The sequence below is a fragment of the Lethenteron reissneri genome, chromosome 17 (assembly GCF_015708825.2).
Source record: "Lethenteron reissneri isolate LAM-NWPU_2019-01 chromosome 17, ASM1570882v1, whole genome shotgun sequence".
NCBI classification, from domain to species: Eukaryota; Metazoa; Chordata; class Hyperoartia; order Petromyzontiformes; family Petromyzontidae; genus Lethenteron; species Lethenteron reissneri.
The window spans coordinates 178,405-196,041 of NC_083795.1; the positions used below are offsets into that span (position 1 = coordinate 178,405).

At 58.5% G+C, this 17,637-nt stretch overlaps 2 protein-coding genes across 4 annotated transcripts in view; one reads left to right on the forward strand and one right to left on the reverse strand.

The window, feature by feature from the left end:
* HTT (huntingtin) overlaps positions 1 to 10,887 on the forward strand; it is a 47,300-nt gene extending 36,413 nt beyond the window's left edge. For all 3 annotated transcript variants that reach the window (XM_061552700.1, XM_061552701.1, XM_061552699.1), the window contains 16 exons: positions 185 to 360; positions 832 to 958; positions 1,358 to 1,461; positions 2,123 to 2,277; positions 2,591 to 2,730; positions 3,175 to 3,257; positions 3,896 to 4,023; positions 4,222 to 4,351; positions 6,198 to 6,353; positions 6,835 to 7,025; positions 7,333 to 7,447; positions 7,746 to 7,959; positions 8,187 to 8,298; positions 8,537 to 8,699; positions 9,352 to 9,512; positions 10,115 to 10,887. In XM_061552700.1, the coding sequence (XP_061408684.1) occupies positions 185 to 360; positions 832 to 958; positions 1,358 to 1,461; positions 2,123 to 2,277; positions 2,591 to 2,730; positions 3,175 to 3,257; positions 3,896 to 4,023; positions 4,222 to 4,351; positions 6,198 to 6,353; positions 6,835 to 7,025; positions 7,333 to 7,447; positions 7,746 to 7,959; positions 8,187 to 8,298; positions 8,537 to 8,699; positions 9,352 to 9,512; positions 10,115 to 10,316 (2,357 nt within the window). In that variant the 3' untranslated portion in view covers positions 10,317 to 10,887. The remainder of the gene's footprint in view (positions 1 to 184; positions 361 to 831; positions 959 to 1,357; positions 1,462 to 2,122; positions 2,278 to 2,590; positions 2,731 to 3,174; positions 3,258 to 3,895; positions 4,024 to 4,221; positions 4,352 to 6,197; positions 6,354 to 6,834; positions 7,026 to 7,332; positions 7,448 to 7,745; positions 7,960 to 8,186; positions 8,299 to 8,536; positions 8,700 to 9,351; positions 9,513 to 10,114) is intronic.
* A 2,466-nt stretch (positions 10,888 to 13,353) lies between these two features.
* FAHD1 (fumarylacetoacetate hydrolase domain containing 1) lies at positions 13,354 to 17,405 on the reverse strand. The gene is made up of 6 exons (XM_061552774.1): positions 17,259 to 17,405; positions 16,372 to 16,471; positions 15,781 to 15,970; positions 14,218 to 14,300; positions 13,830 to 13,947; positions 13,354 to 13,657 (listed from the first exon to the last, which is right to left on the reverse strand). Exons 1-6 carry the CDS (start codon positions 17,327 to 17,329, stop codon positions 13,548 to 13,550), a joined length of 672 nt encoding a protein of 223 aa, XP_061408758.1. The 5' UTR covers positions 17,330 to 17,405; the 3' UTR covers positions 13,354 to 13,547.
* Positions 17,406 to 17,637: the final 232 nt, after the last annotated feature.

Below are 17,637 nucleotides of genomic sequence, written 5' to 3' on the forward strand. Positions count from 1 at the left end.
ACGAATGGGCACGGCACCTCATTTTTTATTCCAGATTAACTCTCCGTTTCTGCTTCTAATTTGTATAGATTTATTCCAGCTACATAGAACAAGCAAAACGTTATTAATGACCGTGGAGGGTGAATTGCGCACGCGACGTATTCGATTCGAGAGTTGCTCTGTGGGTGGTTTATCGTTGGCGTAGAAACGAGCTCGCAGGCGTGCGAGACGATCGCGGCGCTGCTGCAGGCCGTGCTGGGGCCCCTTTCGGCGGGCGACTGCGCCAAAGTGCCACCCTTCCTCGTCGCTCCCATCAAGCAGCTGGTGGTGAACCTGGCCAGGCTGCCGCTGGTGAACAGCTTCGCCAGGACCCCTCCCATCGTGAGTGCCGGTTCCTCCGTGCGCCTCGTGCCGCGAGTCCCCCTGCGCTCGTGTTGGCGATGCCTCGCGGGGACCGCACGGGGACCGCACGGGGACCGCACGGGGACTGCACGGCCAACTGAAGGAGGCGTCCGGCCGGGCCGACTGTGCTGACTCTCGTCCGCACCGCGTGCAAGCAGTCACCACGTCGATGAATTCACATCGATAGGTTTCTCTGTGAGCCCGCTCCATGTGTACGTCTTCGCCTCTGGAAACGGCGTGGATTTCCACGTCAGACGTGTCGCATCTTGTGGGCTACAGGGTCCCGCGATGGAAATCGCAGCAACAAGTGCCTGGGCTTGGGCACCTTGCCCTGTGGGGTTTGTGTTGTCTCCGTGCGCTGCATGGGTGTCTTCCAGCTTCCAAACAAAATGTTGCAGGACCCTTCTGAAAATGATTCTCCTGTGTCCGTGTGTCCGCGTGTCTGTGGAGGTGTGGAAGATGGGCTGGATGCCCACAGCTGGGGGCGTGTTTGGAACGACCCTCTCGGAAATTCCCATTGAATTCCTGCGAGACAAAGACGTCCTCAAGGAGTTTGTGTGCCGGCTCAACACTATAGGCAAGTGCAGCGCTGGAGGAATGCACGCCGAGTGAGTGCACTCCCTCCATCCACGGTCGAGTCCCTCCCACCGTCTCTTCTCCCAAGCTCTTGTCACCACTTTAAGAGACAACCACTTTGAGAGTTAACACCCTTCCTTTACAACTTTGATAACATTGCTGCTTGCTGCTGGCCGCTTGACCTTTTGGGCCTCTGGGTCTGTGCTCAGCAACTGTGATGTATATATAGAAATTTCCATCCACTGTAAGATGAAGGCTCGGCCATGCCGATGTCGCTTCTCGCAGTGAGTCTCGTTGTCTGTGGGACTCCTGGAGCAAGAGGAGAACAGAGATCGTTTACGCCGTTCGGCAGCGCCGCCGGAGGCCCGGTGCGTGACGCCGCGTGCGTCGTGGTGTGCAGGCTGGACGTCGCGCACTCAGTTTGAGGAGTCGTGGGCGACGCTGCTCGGGGTGCTCGTCATGCAGCCGCTGGGCCTGGAGCCTGAGGGAGCGCTGTCCGCTGAGGTGATGCTCGCTGCTGCGCGGCGCCAGCGCCGCCCCCCGGGACATCGCGCCGGGTTCACGCCTCCCATGCTGACACCTCGTCGCGGTTCTTGACGTCCGCGGTGCTGCTCGCGCCGCGTTACACGGATGATGTGGAATGCAGAGCAACCTGACTTGGGTTTAGTTCAGAAACTGAATCCAGGAGAACAACATTTACGTAATGCAGGTTTCCCTGTGGTCCCAGTGAGGCCCGCAGTACGATAGCTCAACTGGAGCCTGCTGCTCAAGCAGCAGTCGGCCGCGTGTGCCGGTTCAAATGAGACAAATTTAAAGAATTGCATGAAAATCACTTTAATTGGGAAAACGACATAGCAACATCGACCTCCGCTGGTGGACCGTACCAGTTCGAGGGCCGGTGTCCGCGTTCCACTCGTGCCGCGTAGCTTTCACCGCAGACGTCCCCTTGGCTCGGCTACCTCGGGGCCAGGGCACGGTTGAGACGAGCAGCGCAGTACGGCACTCCGAGGCGCCGAGGCATTGAAGCGGGTGCCACTGTCTGGGCGGACCGTGCACCTCCCGCGTGATTGTTTGAGTGTCTGGGGAGAGGAGCGTTGCGTTTGACGCCACGTGCGCTCACTATGGCTCGCCGTGACTCGCCACGGCTCGCTGTGCGGTGGTGCAGGAGGAGAGCGAGCGCACGCAGCTGTCCGTGCTGTCGGTGCGCAGCATCACGGCACTGGTGCTGAGCGCCATGCTGCTGCCCACGGCGGGGAGCCCCGCGGGCGGCTGCATGGAGCAGCAGCCCCGGAATAAAGCGATCGAGGCCCTCAATACCAGGCAGGGCCCCTCACTCACTCACCCAGCCCCCCTCTCTGACTCACCCGGCCCCCCCTCACTCACCCGGCCCCCCCTCACTCACTCACCCGCACCCCCCCCCTCACTCAATCACTCAGCCCCCCCTCATTCAGCCCCCCCCTCACTCACTCAGTCGGCCCACTCTCACTTACTCGGCATGCTATGAGCATTGCGATAAATATGTTTGGAGAGGCATCCTTGGTTATTGAAATGGGTCATCATGCTTGTCTTAGCATGGACGTCACTGCCAAATATCTAAATTATCTTCGACAATTTGCTTCCTTCTGTCGGTCAGAATCGGGAGAAAGCTGTACGCGGTGCGCTGCATTGTGGAGCGAGAGATCTGGGCGCTGGCCTCAAAGCGCGATGGCTGCGCCACTCACTACCCCTACCAGGAGAAGGAGCCTATTTTCTCGCTCACGCCTTCGGGGTCTGGTAAGAACGTAGCGACTGGGCGTCGCGAAGATGGTGGATCGCACAAATGCGGCGAAACTCCCTTCCTGTGCGCGTTGAGGTGCCATACTCGGGAAGTGTTTTACCCGGCTCGTCATCTCTCTAAAGTGAACACCGCTTTGCAGGAAATTGGTAGTGGCTCTTAACTGCTTGTAAGTGGTCATCGATCTCTCGGTGGGTTGTCGTCTCCTTTATTTAACCAGGAGATGCAATAAACGCACCGAGACCCGTGAAACGACAGTGCCTCTTTTGCAAAGCGACCCGAGTGTGCGTTGGCTCACGACGTAGGAACGTGGAATTCCCACGTCTGGTTCTGCGCCGCCGCAGAGGCGAGCGGTGCTCGCCGACTGGCCGAGCGATTCGGAGTTGCCGATAGTCGCGAGCGCTGACGGGCCGACGCGGCGGCGCGCGTGCCCCTCCTCTCAGGGTGCCTCGTCAACCACAGGCGGCTGCTGCTGCAGGCGAACGTGGAGCGCGACCTGGGCAACACGGACTACAAGCACGGCCAGGTGCGCCCCCACCGCTCTCGCCACGCGTCGGCAGCCTCGACCCGCGGGGCGGCGCACGGCGGCGCACGCCTCCCGCGCACGTCGCGCACGTCGCGCACGTCGCGCCGCCCGTTGGTTTTGTCGCTCGCCGCCGGGGACCTGGGGGCCGTTTCGTTGAGAAGTGGGCGAGTGTCCGTCGGGCGACAGCTTAGTTTAACACGTAGGCTTGCTTTGTGTAGCTTTTGATGGGAAACCTCAGGACTCGGTTTGGACTTGACCCGGCAAGGGAAACTGGCAGTGCTGTTCCGAGGTGGAGAGAGATGTGGTATAATCTGAGTAACAAAATAAATATTATTATTATTAGGCTTCTGCTTCTTTACTCGGGGGGGGGGGGGGGGTGATGTTGCTCTGCTGAATCCCAATTGAGTAATTTGGAGATATTTAATTATTGAGATGTTTTACATCGCGTGTTTTTATCCATTGGAAGAATCCGGAGGAACCCCGTGCAGAACAGGGGGAGAACCTACAAACTCAGCACAGTCAGGTGCCCGAGGCAGGAATCTAACGCAGGAACTGGGTGCTGTGAGGCGTCAGTATCACCACTGAGCGGCCGCGCTGCCGCCCTGTCGCCGCTCAGCCCATTTACCGTCCGTGTCCAGATCTCGGTGCACTCCATCTGGCTCAGCACCAAGATCACGCCGCTGCGCGCCGAGGAGCTGGAGGGCGAGGAGGAGGAGGACGTGGAGCTGCAGGCCGAGTCGCTGCCATCGTCCCCGCTCAACTCCAGGTGCGCTACACCCTGCTGCTGGTGCTGCTGGTGCTGCTGGTGCTGCTGGTGCTGCTGGTGCTGCTGGTGCTGCTGGTGCTGCTGGTGCTGCTGCTAGCAATAGGTGGAAGAAAGGCCATGGTCACCGACGTCTTTAAGAGAGTCCACGGTACACAGAGATCGCCGTCATCGTTGTCGCGATGTGTGCGGTGTGCACAGGAAGCAGCGCGTGAGCGTGGACGTGCACTCGTGCTCACAGTTCCTGCTCGAGCTCTACGGGCAGTGGCTGCTGGCGGGGCCCTCCTCCCGCAGGGTGCCCTGCAGCCTGGCAAGCGAGGTCGTCAAGTCGGTGCGTGCCCCACTCCACCACTCGCTCGCTCCCTCGCTCACTGCGCACACTCACTCACATTCATCCCACGCACTCACTCACCCCCACTCACTCTCACTCGCCCCCATGCACTCTCACTCACCCCCACGCACTCTCACACTCACCCCCATGCACTCACTCACCCCCACTCACTCTCACTCACCCTCACGCACTCTCACACTCACCCCCACTCACTCTCACACTCACCCCCATGCACTCACTCACCCCCACGCACTCTCACACTCACCCCCACGCACTCTCACACTCACCCCCATGCACTCACTCACCCCCACTCACTCTCACTCACCCCCACGCACTCTCACACTCACCCCCATGCACTCACTCACCCCCACTCACTCTCACTCACCCCCACGCACTCTCACACTCACCCCCTCACTCTCACTCACCCCCACTCACTCTCACTCACCCCCACTCACTCTCACTCACCCCCACGCACTCTCACACTCACCCCCATGCACTCACTCACCCCCACTCACTCTCACTCACCCCCACTCACTCTCACTCGCCCCCATGCACTCACTCACCCCCACTCACTCTCACTCACCCCCACTCACTCTCACTCACCCCCACTCACTCTCACTCACCCCCACGCACTCTCACTCACTCTCACTCACCCCCGCACTCTCACACTCACCCCCACACACTCTCACTCGCCCCCACTCTCACACTCACCCCCGCACTCTCACACTCACCCCCACACTCTCACTCACCCCCGCACTCTCACACTCACCCCCACACACTTCCTCACACTCACCCCACACACTCTCACACTCACCCCACTCACTCTCACACTCACCCCACTCACTCTCACACTCACCCCCCACTCCTCACACTCACCCCCGCACTCTCACACTCACCCCCACACACTCTCACACTCACCCCCACACTCTCACACTCACCCCCACACACTCTCACACTCACCCCCGCACTCTCACACTCACCCCCACACTCTCACACTCACCCCCACTCTCACACTCACCCCCACACTCTCACACTCACCCCCACTCACTCTCACTCACCCCCACGCACTCTCACACTCACCCCCATGCACTCACTCACCCCCACTCACTCTCACTCACCCCCACTCACTCTCACTCACCCCCACTCACTCTCACTCACCCCCACTCACTCTCACTCACCCCCACTCACTCTCACTCACCCCCACTCACTCTCACTCGCCCCCATGCACTCACCTCACCCCCACTCACTCTCACCCCCGCACTCTCACACTCACCCCCACACTCTCACACTCACGCCCACGCTCTCTCACTCACACCCCCGCACTCTCACACTCACCCCCACGCACTCTCACACTCACCCCCACACTCTCTCACTCACCCCCACTCTCACACTCACCCCCGCACTCTCACACTCACCCCCACTCTCACACTCACCCCCACGCACTCTCACACTCACCCCCGCACTCTCACACTCACCCCCGCACTCTCACACTCACCCCCACTCTCACACTCACCCCCGCACTCTCACACTCACCCCCGCACTCTCACACTCACCCCCGCACTCTCACACTCACCCCCACACTCTCACACTCACGCCCACGCTCTCTCACTCACACCCACGCACTCGCACTCACGCCCACGCACTGGCTCATTCGAGCATCGTTACCGAACTCGCTGTGAGATGACACGCGTGACCAGCCCGTGGTGACGATCAAGGTGCGCGCTGTGAATTCCCGAAACTCTCCTGTGCCGCGCTGGAGCGGCGAGGCTGCAAGTCCCCGCCGCGGTTTTTTCGCCGTTGGCCGCGCTCGCCGTGGGATGATGGCGCCGCTCCGTTTGCTCCACAGCTGCTGATGATCTCCGACTTGTTCTCGGAGAGGAGCCAGTACGAGGCGATGTTCGCCATCCTGACGGAGCTGCTCAAGGTTCACCCCACCGAGGACGAAATCTTCAGCCAGTACTCGGTCCCGGCGATCTGCAAGGCCGCGGCCGTGCTGGGCATGGTGAGTCCTCGCGGCGCGCCACGACTCCCCCGCATGCCAGCCGAGCCGGCACGCGCATACCGTCCCACTGGGGCGAGCGTGGCATGTAGGGGCGTGTGGTGTCTTAGTATGTGTGTGTGGTGAGTGTGGGGAGCAGAGTGGTGTGTGTGGTGAGTAGGTGAGTGGTGTGTGTGTGTATGGTGAGTGGTGTGTCCGTGTATGGTGAGTGGTGTGTGGTGTGGTGAGTAGGTGAGTGGTGTGTGTGTGTGTATGGTGTGTGGTGAGTAGGTGTGTGTGTATGGTGAGTGGTGTGTGGTGTGTGTGGTGAGTAGGTGAGTGTGTGGTGAGTGGTGTGTATGGTGAGTGGTGTGTCTGTGTGTGGTGTGTGCGGTGAGTAGGTGTGTGTGTATGGTGAGTGGTGTGTGGTGAGTAGGTGAGTGGTGTGTGTGTGTGTATGGTGAGTGGTGTATGGTGAGTGGTGTGTGGTGTGTGCGGTGAGTAGGACCGTGCGATGGCAGAGCCCGTGAGCCAGCTGCTGGAGCTGACTCTGCGCAGCGCCCACATCTCGTGCCGTGTGGGCGCGCTGCACGGCGTGCTCTACGTGCTCGAGTGCGACCTGCTGGAGGAGACGACGCGCCAGCTCATCCCCGCCGTGTCGCACTACCTGCTGCGCAACCTGGAGGGCATCGCGCAGTGAGTCTCTTGCGCCCACCACCCCACGCCCCTCCCCGCACGTCCGCACGGTCGCCGGACCGTCGTGCCATTGATGGCAATCGGCTCCCGACTCATTACCGATTCCTCGAGCTGCACAATCGGCCGTCGGGTCCTGTTCAACGTTCGCGGCGACGGAGCCGGTCGGTGCCCGTGCGCAAAACGCGACCGTCGGAGGCGCTAGAACGGCACGGCCGGGGTCGCGTCGCGTGGTAAACGCGTCGCTAGGTAACCTCGCCGCGCGGTAACCTCCCCGCGCTGTAACCTCGCCGCGGCCATTGTGTTGCAGCTGCGTGAACCTGCACAGCCAGCAGCACGCGCTGCTCATGTGCGCCGCTGCGTTCTACCTCATCGAGAACTACCCCGACGACATCGAGCAGGACTTCACCGCGCGCGTCATACAGGTGACCACCGCAGAACCCACGCGGGCATCGCCATCGGCGCGCGGAGGTGAACGCCGCCCACTCACTCGCCACCCACTCACTCACCACCCACTCACTCACCGCCCGCTCACTCACCACCCACTCACTCACCGCCCGCTCACTCACCACCCACTCACTCACCGCCCGCTCACTCACCACCCACTCACTCGCCGCCCACTCACTCGCTGCCCGAGCCGTCGTTGTGCCGTTGACCGCCGTCTACCTCGGGGGGGTCACAAAGACGCGGCATCGTCGTCTTTCCTCCTGGTGCGCATGTTAGATTTGCGGAGTCGTAATATCTGGCAACGAAGAGTCGACCTCTTCCATCATCTACCACTGCGTGTTGCGGGGGCTGGAGCGTCTCGCTCTGTCCGGCAAGCTGTCCAAGATGGATGGAGACGCCCTGGTGAAGCTGAGCGTGGAGCGTCTGAACATGTCGAGCCCGCACCGCGCACTGGCCGCCCTTGGCCTCATGCTCACGTGCATGTACAAAGGTGAGTGGCACCGCACCGACAACACGCACGCTCGCGTCCACACGCACGTATGCGCGTCCGCACGCACGTCCGCACGCTCACCGTGCCCCCCCTCCGCGTGCCCCTGGTGATGGTGAAAGAGGGAATCCTGTTTATAGAGCAAAGCCTTGACACGCTCGTCCCACGACTGCGTTGGGGTGCGATTGGCCAAAGTTCGATTGCTGTGCCCCCCCCCCCCCCGTGTGCAGGACGTGAGAAGGGCGGCCCCTCCAGCGGCGATACCATGGACGGCGGCCACGCGGCCGACGAAACCGAGTCCACCATCGTGGCCATGGAGAGGGTGTCGGTCCTCTTTGACAGGTAATTACAGGTGCGGTCCTCTCGCCGCAGGTGCGACTCTAGCACTGGCAGGTGCGACTCCAGCACTGGCAGGTGCGACTAGGTAAGCGTCGCACCTGACGGTGCCAGGCGAGCGCAGTGGTAGTGTGGCGATTGTGCGGGCCACGATTGTGCGGACGTGAGTCCGGGGCGTTTTTGAGTGCCCCACGACCCCCGTCGGTGATTGCCGCCACACTTCCCGTCTCGTTGTCGCGGACAGACTGAGGAGGGGCGTGCCGTGCGAGGCCGGGGTCGTGTCCCGAATCCTGCCCCAGTTCCTCGACGACTTCTTCCCTCCGCAAGACATCATGAACAAAATCATCGGAGAGTTCCTCTCGAGCCAGCAGCCGTACCCGCAGTTCATGGCCTACGTGGTTTACAAGGTGAGGTGTGGCGCTCGTGGCGACGGCGAGACGCAAACTCGGTGAATGGCCGAGCCTGATGCGGTCGGTGGAGGCTGGCGCCGCAGAGCCGGTGGTGGCTACACTGCATGTGGCCGTAATCCAGCGCTGTGTGTAGAGGCAGCAGCGAGGGTTAGTGGATCACCGCACACAAGTTGCGAAACTCCCTCCCCGTGGGTGTTGAGGAGCCATACTCTGGCTAACCAGAAAGTCAGTAGCAGCAAAAATGCGGACTCCACCTGTTCCCTCTGTATAATAATAATTTACATTTGTAAGGGCCATTTCATCCAAAGATCCCAATGTATGGGATAGTGTTCCTCCCTCGCACGCGTGGGTTTCCTCCGGGTATTCTGGTCTCCACCCCCACATGTGCAGGCAATTGTTTGCGCCAGCTCGCCGCGTGACTTGGGTCCTGCTTGTCCATGGTTCCTCGCGCCTCCGTGCCGTTCTCTGTCGTGTTCAGAGCGAGCGAGTATTGTGCGGCGGCAGCGGCGGCGTGTTGAAAGTTTAAACGATAAGATGAACGTCGGCTCTGAGCAAACAATTCAAATGGGGACGGCCGCTTTGGTGGCGGTCCATCTTGGTCGCCCTCGGCACGGCTCCACTCACGGCTTCTCACTGCCACCTGCCGCAGGTTTTCCAAGGCCTACACGACAGTGGGCGCACGTCCATGGTGCGCGAGTGGGTGATGCTGTCGCTGTCCAACTTCACCCAGCGGACGCCCATGAGCATGGCCGTGTGGAGCCTCAGCTGCTTCTTCGTGAGCGCGTCGCACACCCAGTGGATCTCTGCGCTGTATCCTTCCCGCGCCTGGCAGCGGAGCCAAACGCTTGCTACGGTTGTCACGTTCGTTGCGGTAAACGAAACAAATCTTGAGCTATTTCTGTGCTAGTGTGAGTCATTGTGTACAGCCCTCAGCCAGTGGTGAAATTCCACATTCCTATGGCGTGGGCGAGTCTCTCCAAAGGACGACTGTTGACTTCCCTGCAATATGGGTCTACCCCGGAGGGATTGATGGGCTGAGTCAACCCCCAACCGGGATTAGAACTTTTGACCTTTTGTTTGTGAGCCGCTCACCCTACCGCTGAGCTACTCTATGATCTAATCAGACTTTGTCCTGAGATAGCCGCCTCTCCGCGTTGTCTGGGAGCGAGACTTCCATTCATGTCCATTCATGCCAAGGATTTCCAGAGTAGAAGCTTGGAAGCCGTGATGAAGATGGTAACGCAGCCGCGTGTATCGTCATTGCCTGTGCTGTGGCCGAGTGGCCCCATGATGCGATGTTCCCCCCAGAGCGCCGAGTTGTTCACTGCACCGTACTCCATGGTTCCACAAAAGTTGTGAATCGCGGTCATCGGCCAAACGCTTTTCTTTTTCCTTAACCCCGCGTCCATCAGTTTCCCATACGTGATCAGCCGCATTGGAAAGTTTGAGAAAGCGGACAGGCGTCTGTTTTGCGTGCTTGGATTAGATTTCTATCGGAACCAGCTGGAGGAGGAGCTGGATCGCCGGGCGTTCCAGTCGGTGCTGGAGGTGGTGGCCGCCCCAGGGAACCCGTACGCACAGCTGCTCGTCTGCCTGGCGAGCGTGGCGCTGTAGCGGCGGCGCCGTGCGTCCGACGAGCCCTGAACCCTCGAGTACTTAACTCCGTGTTGAAGGTGTTTGGTTAAAGAGTGGTGGATACTTGATAAAACATCTTCAGCGTGTCCTGCGCGTACGGTTTGTGCATAGTCACGTCCAGTTGTAACATTGGCTTAATGGCGCGATTTAGTTTTACACTTGGTTACAAATGTGGTTTAGCACTGAGCTATCAGCAGATTGTGTGGTGATACTGCATTGCCAGCGGTGTCCAAATAACAAAACAAGTCAACACGTTTGTCAATAACAAAACCGTCCCTTTGAAAGGAAAAATGTATACTAGGCAACGTTTTGGGCAATGGCCCAAAATGTTGCCTCTTATATACGGAGTTTATTACATCAACAGGGAGCAGTCCAGCAATTGCACAGTAGTCCACATTCCCCCACCTCACCAACCCGCACTGACCAGCGTGGTGAAGTATGGTCAAACAGACCCTGACAACCAACGCGCAGCGTAAGGGGGCCCTCGTCCAGCAGTGAATTGACATCGGCTCTACGTGCACTGTACACCCCCCCCCCGCCAGCCCCCCCCCCCGCCAGCCCCCCCCCACCCCCCCCGCGGGTGCAGCCCCCGCGGGTTGCGCTTTGTGTCACCGTGACGTTGCGTAGTCTGTGGTCGTCGGAGGGTCACCTGGAATAATAGTCACAAGTTACCAATGGCAACAGTGTGAAGCCCGAGTCGAATCCAGTGTCTGCTACTAAACTAGATTTGAAGCTTTCGTGACTGCAAGGATTCATATTCTTATGTTTTTTCGGTAAAGTCACCTAGGTAAAAACATCAAAATTAATGAAAATAAAATAAAACAAAAAATCACGACGTTTCGGAGGCAACACAATTCTCCGTCATCAGGTGGGACCGTCACAGCCGAATTAGCTGTATCAAGTGAGGCAATGATTCAAGATGTAATCCCTTATAAGCAAGTTAAAGGGGGGGGAGAAGAGGGGGGGGGGGGAAGCTCATCAGAATGTGGTAGCCAATGAATGGAAACGTATCGGGAGGGAGGGGGGCGGGGCTCAAAGACAGCACGGAGTGCTCAACACATGGGGCAGAGAGGGGGAGGGGAGGCCTGATACACATGATAGACAAAAGAACGAAAATGCCCCTGTTTATACCAATGCTGGCTGAACAATGAAGAGAGTACTGTTAAAAAATAACTGGGGATGTTAACACTCGGTAAAGTAAAGTAAAATAGTGCCTGTCAGATAAGATGGTCCAAAAAAGTGTAATTAAGTCTTTTTTGCGTGGTTGATAACATCTTTCCGTGATGATGGGTACAAACTTAGTAATCATTTTGGACCATCTTATCTGACAGGCACTATTTTACTTTACTTTACCGAGTATTAACATCCCCAGTTATTTTTTAACAGTACTCTCTTCATTGTTCAGCCAGCATTGGTATAAACAGGGGCATTTTCCTTCTTTTGTCTATGTGTATCAGGCCTCCCCTCTCCCCCTCTCTGCCCCATGTGTTGAGCACTCCGTGCTGTCTTTGAGCCCCGCCCCCCTCCCTCCCGATACGTTTCCATTCATTGGCTACCACATTCTGATGAGCTCCCCCCCCCCTCTCCTCCCCCCCCCCTTCAACTTGCTTATAAGGGATTACATCTTGAATCATTGCCTCACTTGATACAGCTAATTCGGCTGTGACGGTCCCAACTGATGACGGAGACTTGTGTTGCCTCCGAAACGTTGTGATTTTTTGTTTTTTATTTTCATTAATTTTGATGTTTTTACCTACGTGACTTTACCGAAAAAACCTAAGAATATGCTACTAAACTGGCGACTCGCCCAACTCGCTCCTCGGACCCCCGGTCAGGGCGACGAAGGCGGCACAGTGCTTCTGCGGTGGCACCGTCGGAGTGCCGCGTCGAGCCGTCCAGCCGCACCCGGCTTGCGTCTCGACGTGGAGTTGGCGTGGCCCTTGAATGGCCACGCAACGTGGCTCTGTGGACCCGACCTCGGATTGATTTTTGTCAACGTCACGTCTTCTGTGATTCTGCGTCTTGATAAAGTGAATGGGTTAGTGAAACGTAGCGATGTAGTTGGGTGGTTTATTACGAGTGGACGGCATCATCGCACGGGGGTGACCGCGCACCTTGAGCGTGTGGCCGCGCACCTTGAGCGTGTGGCTGGCCCCGTTTGTGTCGCTCTCAGCTTGGCGCTTCTCCACATCCTCACGGGGACGAGAATGCAGTGTGGCTCTCGTGAATAACCAAAGGATCAAGGAACACTACTTCGTTCCGCGGTCGTGCACGACGTGTTAACCGCAATGAACCCTCAACGAAGGAAGCATAGGTTTGAATTATTGTTCTTACAGCTTACTACCTTCGTTGGCACTTGCTGCTCACGTTGGTATGGTTTGGCCGACCCTTGCAGCCGTTGGTAGGAATAGCAAGACCCGCACTACAACGCCCATCTTCCAACATTTCCCTTTGCGTGATTTTTTTTTATTTACTTACATGTTGGCGTCGTCTCCGTCGTGTCTCACTGGTTATACTTGTAATAAAAATGGTCTTAGATTTATTGGAAATGGGTTTGTAACATAACGCATTTGTTAAAGAATATACCCCTACGTATATTTGTTGGGAAATATTGAATTGTATGTACAGTTGAAGGCAATATAATTGAATAATAAAATGTAACTGGATTTCATTGCTCACTTTGCCCTGCGTCCCACGATGTGCGTTTGTCTTTATGGAACAGTAGAGACCGCTTTGTTGGTGCTGGTGCAGAGGCACCGCTAACACAAGAGGACAACGCGGGCGGCATTGCCACATGCACTCTCACACAAATGGTCATTTGCCCGAAACATCGCCCATATGGTGTATTTCACCGCGTGGCCTCGCCAGGGATCCTGGTGGCTATACCAGGTCACCCAGCGTGGTGCTTTGCCTGCACCGTTGTGGTTATTGCTGGTAAAGCATTAAAACCTGTATGAGTCTACACATTTTAATCCAAAGAGGTGCTGCGACAAAAAATGCAACCGTCACACCAGTGGACCTATAATCAACGAAAAGCATTTAATCGTATTCTTTCATAATTGCACAATTCATAAACATGGCAACTCTTAAATTAGTTTGAAATCTGAGGACAGATGGTCATTGTTTAACAGTTAACTCTCACATTCCACATTTTCAATTGAGCTGAACAATGTCTCCAAATAGCTTCACTCCCCTCTGTAGGTGGCGTCTTCAGGGGCGCGGCGCACGCGCCGCCACTCTGAAGCGCATCGTGATGACGCCACTGATACCGGCCACCAGCTCGTCCCCCTCCTGCACGGCCGCCACCCCCGAGGGGGTGCCTGGCGCACGGACACGGACACGAATTTACCAAACTCCCACACCCGCTGGCCAGCGAGGTGGCCAGAAATGCAAGTGGATTCTTGAATCCATTGGTGTGGACATGTGTGTATGTCCTGACTTTGCATCACCATCATCATCAGCACCATCTTCGTATTGTAAGGATTGATATACCTGTCAGGATGAGGTCCCCCTCCTCTAGAGTCATGAAGCTACTGATGTAGTTGATGAGGAAAGGAATGCTGAAGATCATGTTGGAGGTGTGGCCATCTTGCCGCCGCTCCCCATTCACCTACACAACAACACCACCAACCCCCGTATCAGCCTGAATCAACAAATGTGAGTGCCTTGTGCAAGGCGTTTGCCTCATGTGCTGGCAAGTCGTGCATTAGGCACTTGTTTCACGTTGTTTATCGGTGTTCTGGCGCAGCAACGTACCGTCAATATTCCCCAAGCACAGTTACATTTCTCCTACACGGTATCCATGCCGCTCCCCCCTAAGAGCCCCACGGGACGAGGGAGGGGGGCTAGCCGCCAGTACCGGCGTGAGTGGGGAGCTCACCTCAAGCCAGATGTTAAGGTCGTGGGGGTCGGGGATGCGCTCCTTGGGGATGAAGTCACTCACGGGACACGAGCCGTCGAAGGCTGTGGCACACGTGCACCAGCAAGTCAAGTAATCAGTATTGCTGTTTACCGTACATACGTGTGGCACAAATCTCCCACTCAAAGCGCCATCATCAGACGGACACTAAAACTCAACATACAATTTGAAAGATTCTACACAACGATTAAATATATATTTACGATCTAGTTGTTAAAAATAAATGGCACAGACCGAGCAGCTCACACCGCTACTTCCACCCAAGCAGGTTCTGTTACTGAATCTAAACGAAGTGGTAAATGTTACTTATTTACCCAGGAAAGCCACATGAAGTCTGAAGATGCCTCTTTTCAGAATGGTGCTGCTTTGGGATGTTTGGGCAATGACATTCTCCGTGCTTTTGGTTACGGACGGTTGGAAACTCGAGAAGCTGGAGGAACTCCGTGCCGAGCGGGATACAATAATACAAACTCCACAAACTGGTGCCCAAGTCAGGAATGGAACCCAGATTTTTCTTACTGCGGGGCACGTTTAACAACTGCGCCACCTTGTCGCCCATATAGTTTATTGTTTTACAGTTGATAAGTGAAATGGTTTACAATGCTGCGGTTAAAGTTTCAGTTCTTGCGAATGAAACCCGTTCACATCATGAGTCACCCAAGGGCTCGGACTCCTCGCAGGCTCCCAATGTGGCTGCTGGACATCGCATCAGGGTGCGTGTCTCCCACGAGGGAGGCGAGGCTCAGGCACGTGAGGGGCATCCCCTATGGTGGCCGTGTACGCGTATCGCGTGGCGGCCACCATCGACAGGACTTTAGCAGCACGGCGGTGAATCCCCTGGACCGATGTCTGCTGCACGTCGCCGGAGGGAGAAGACGGTGGGGCGTGCGAGGGTTCGCTACTAGAAGTACCACCGCTTGAATGTCGCAGGGATAGCCCTGACGTTGTATCGCCTGCTTACCCAGCAAAGCCTCACCAAATCACAAGACTTTCAAGAGGGTCCTACTAAGTGTTGGCATTTTCAGAATCGGCATATTTAGACTGGAGGAATCCAATAAGCTGTGTGCGTGTGTTGTCTGTTTAATGGAGCCAACCGTGCTCATCGGAGCTGCGAGCACTGAAGCGCTTTTTCACAAATGTCCGGTAGGGGCGGGTCAGCAAGTTACAACAACAACAACAGCAGCACGCGGGGGCGGGGGTCCCTATTAAGTCGTTTGCCGGTATTTGTTTTTATTAGACCGTGACGCTTGGCACACAATGGCCTATTGTTCTTTTAAAACGACATCACTGGATCTGTATCGAGCACTGCGAAGCAGACGGCTTGCCGCGTTTGCTGCCAGTTCACCCGCGGCATTAATCAGGGCAGACGCCGGATGTCGAACCGCTCGGTCAAGGGACCGCCCCAGGTCGTGAACGGGGGAGGGTATCGAGTGGAGCAGCGGCTCACCTCACGGGGCCCAACTGGGAACTTGGGGCGCGTGTGACAACAACACCACCAACAACAACAACACCACTACCACCGACCTTTAGCGAGAGTCCAGGGGAGGCCCTTGCTCTTGCAGGCCTCCTGCGCGTCCCGCGCCGTCATGTCCAGGCATAACGCGTAGCCTGCCACGTGCTCCATGGCGGCCGCCTGAGAGATGCAGCTCCCGGTTCGGCCCACGACCACTCCCAGCTCCACCTCGTGGTGCAGCGACGAGCAGAACCACGGAGCCTGCAACAAACAGCAGCGCCACGCACGAGGCGGGAGACGCAGACGGAGCGTCACGCGGTGGCTCAGTGACCGCGTCTCCCACGGGCTCCCCGTCGATTGAGGGTCATTGGCGACGCCTTTTGGTGTCAGCCCATCCCGGTGCGCGCCGCACGAACCAGCGTGCACTCAAGGTTTAGATACCAGCCCCTCTCATCAGTCCACTGCTGGATGAGGGCTTCCCCACACCGTGCGCTTCGTGGGGGTTCTATGACCATACTTCAACTGAATGTAAACGAAGCCGGTGTCCTGTCAGCTAAGGCGAAGCTGCTGCTGCTGGTGCTGCTGGTGGTGCTGCTGCTGGTGCTGCTGGTGGTGCTGGTGCTGCTGCTGGTGCTGCTGGTGGTGCTGCTGGGTGCGGCTACCCGCAGAGGGGGGCCGTGCTCCCGCACGAAGGCCGTGGGCGGCTTGAGGAAGAGCACGGGCTCCTGGGGCAGGGGGTTGCCCAGCTCCCTCGCGTGCTCCCTGCGCCCTCGTGCATCACACGCCACGTCACCTCCATGTGGACGGATGGAAGACATTGGCCATTACTGTTAACGTACTTTTAAGTTGTTACACGGCGCACTGTGCCTCCAACTCTGCTACTGCTGTCGACGTACGCTGGATTGACGCACATTTAATGATCTACAATTTTAAGATGTTTGTTAGGTGACCCCCCCGCCATCTCAGCCCGCCATCTCCCCCCTCCCCCCTCTCCTCCCCCCTCTCCTCCCCCATCTCCTCCCCCCCTCCCCCCTCTCCTCCCCCCCTCCCTCCCCCCCTTCCCCCTCCATCCCCCCCCTCCCCCCTCTCTCCCCTCTCTCCCCCCCCTTCCCCCTCCCCCCTCTCTCCCCCCCTTCCCCCCCGTTTCCCCCTCCCCCCCTTCCCCCTCTGCCTCCCCCCCTCCCCCCCTTCCCTCTCTGCCTCCCCCCCTCCCCCCTCTCTCCCCCTCCCCCCTCTCTCCCCCCCCTTCCCCCTCCCCCCCCTCTCCCCCCCTTCCCCCCCGTTTCCCCCCCTCCCCCCTCTGCCTCCCCCCCTCCCCCCTCTGCCTCCCCCCCTCCCCCCTCTGCCTCCCCCCCTCCCCCCTCTGCCTCCCCCCCTCCCCCCTCTGCCTCCCCCCCTCCCCCCTCTGCCTCCCCCCCTCCCCCCTCTGCCTCCCCCCCTCCCCCCTCTGCCTCCCCCCCTCCCCCCTCTGCCTCCCCCCCCCTCCCCCTCTCTCCCTCCCCCCTCTCTTCCCCCCCATCTCCCCGTGGACTGGGGGGGGGCTACTCACGCGTAGTTTCTGCCCACGCAGACCGCCTTGCGGCCCCGCTCCCAGAAGCGCAGCGCGGCGGTGGCGCTCATCGCGACCCCGGCGCCTCTCGGGGCCTACGGAGGGCGCCGGAAGTGGAGGGGCGCGGATGGAGGGGCGGAGTCCGCGAGGGAGGGGCGGGGCCTGCGGGTGAGGGGCGGGGCCTGCGGGTGAGGGGCGGAGTCCGCGAGGGAGGGGCGGGGCCTGCGGGTGAGGGGCGGGGCCTGCGGGTGAGGGGCGGAGTCCGCGGGTGAGGGGCTGGGCCTGCGGGTGAGGGGCGGAGTCCGCGAGGGAGGGGCGGGGCCTGCGGGTGAGGGGCGGGGCCTGCGGGTGAGGGGCGGAGTCCGCGAGGGAGGGGCGG

Coding starts and splice junctions, on each gene's coding strand:
- FAHD1 (XM_061552774.1), bottom strand. CDS start 17,329: ATGAGCGCCACCGCCGCGCTGCGCTTCTGGGAGCGGGGCCGCAAGGCG. Junction 16,472..17,258: donor TGCGTGGGCAGAAACTACGC/GTGAGTAGCCCC, acceptor ACGAGGGCGCAG/GGAGCACGCGAGGGAGCTGG. Junction 15,971..16,371: donor AGCACGGCCCCCCTCTGCGG/GTAGCCGCACCC, acceptor TGTTTGTTGCAG/GCTCCGTGGTTCTGCTCGTC.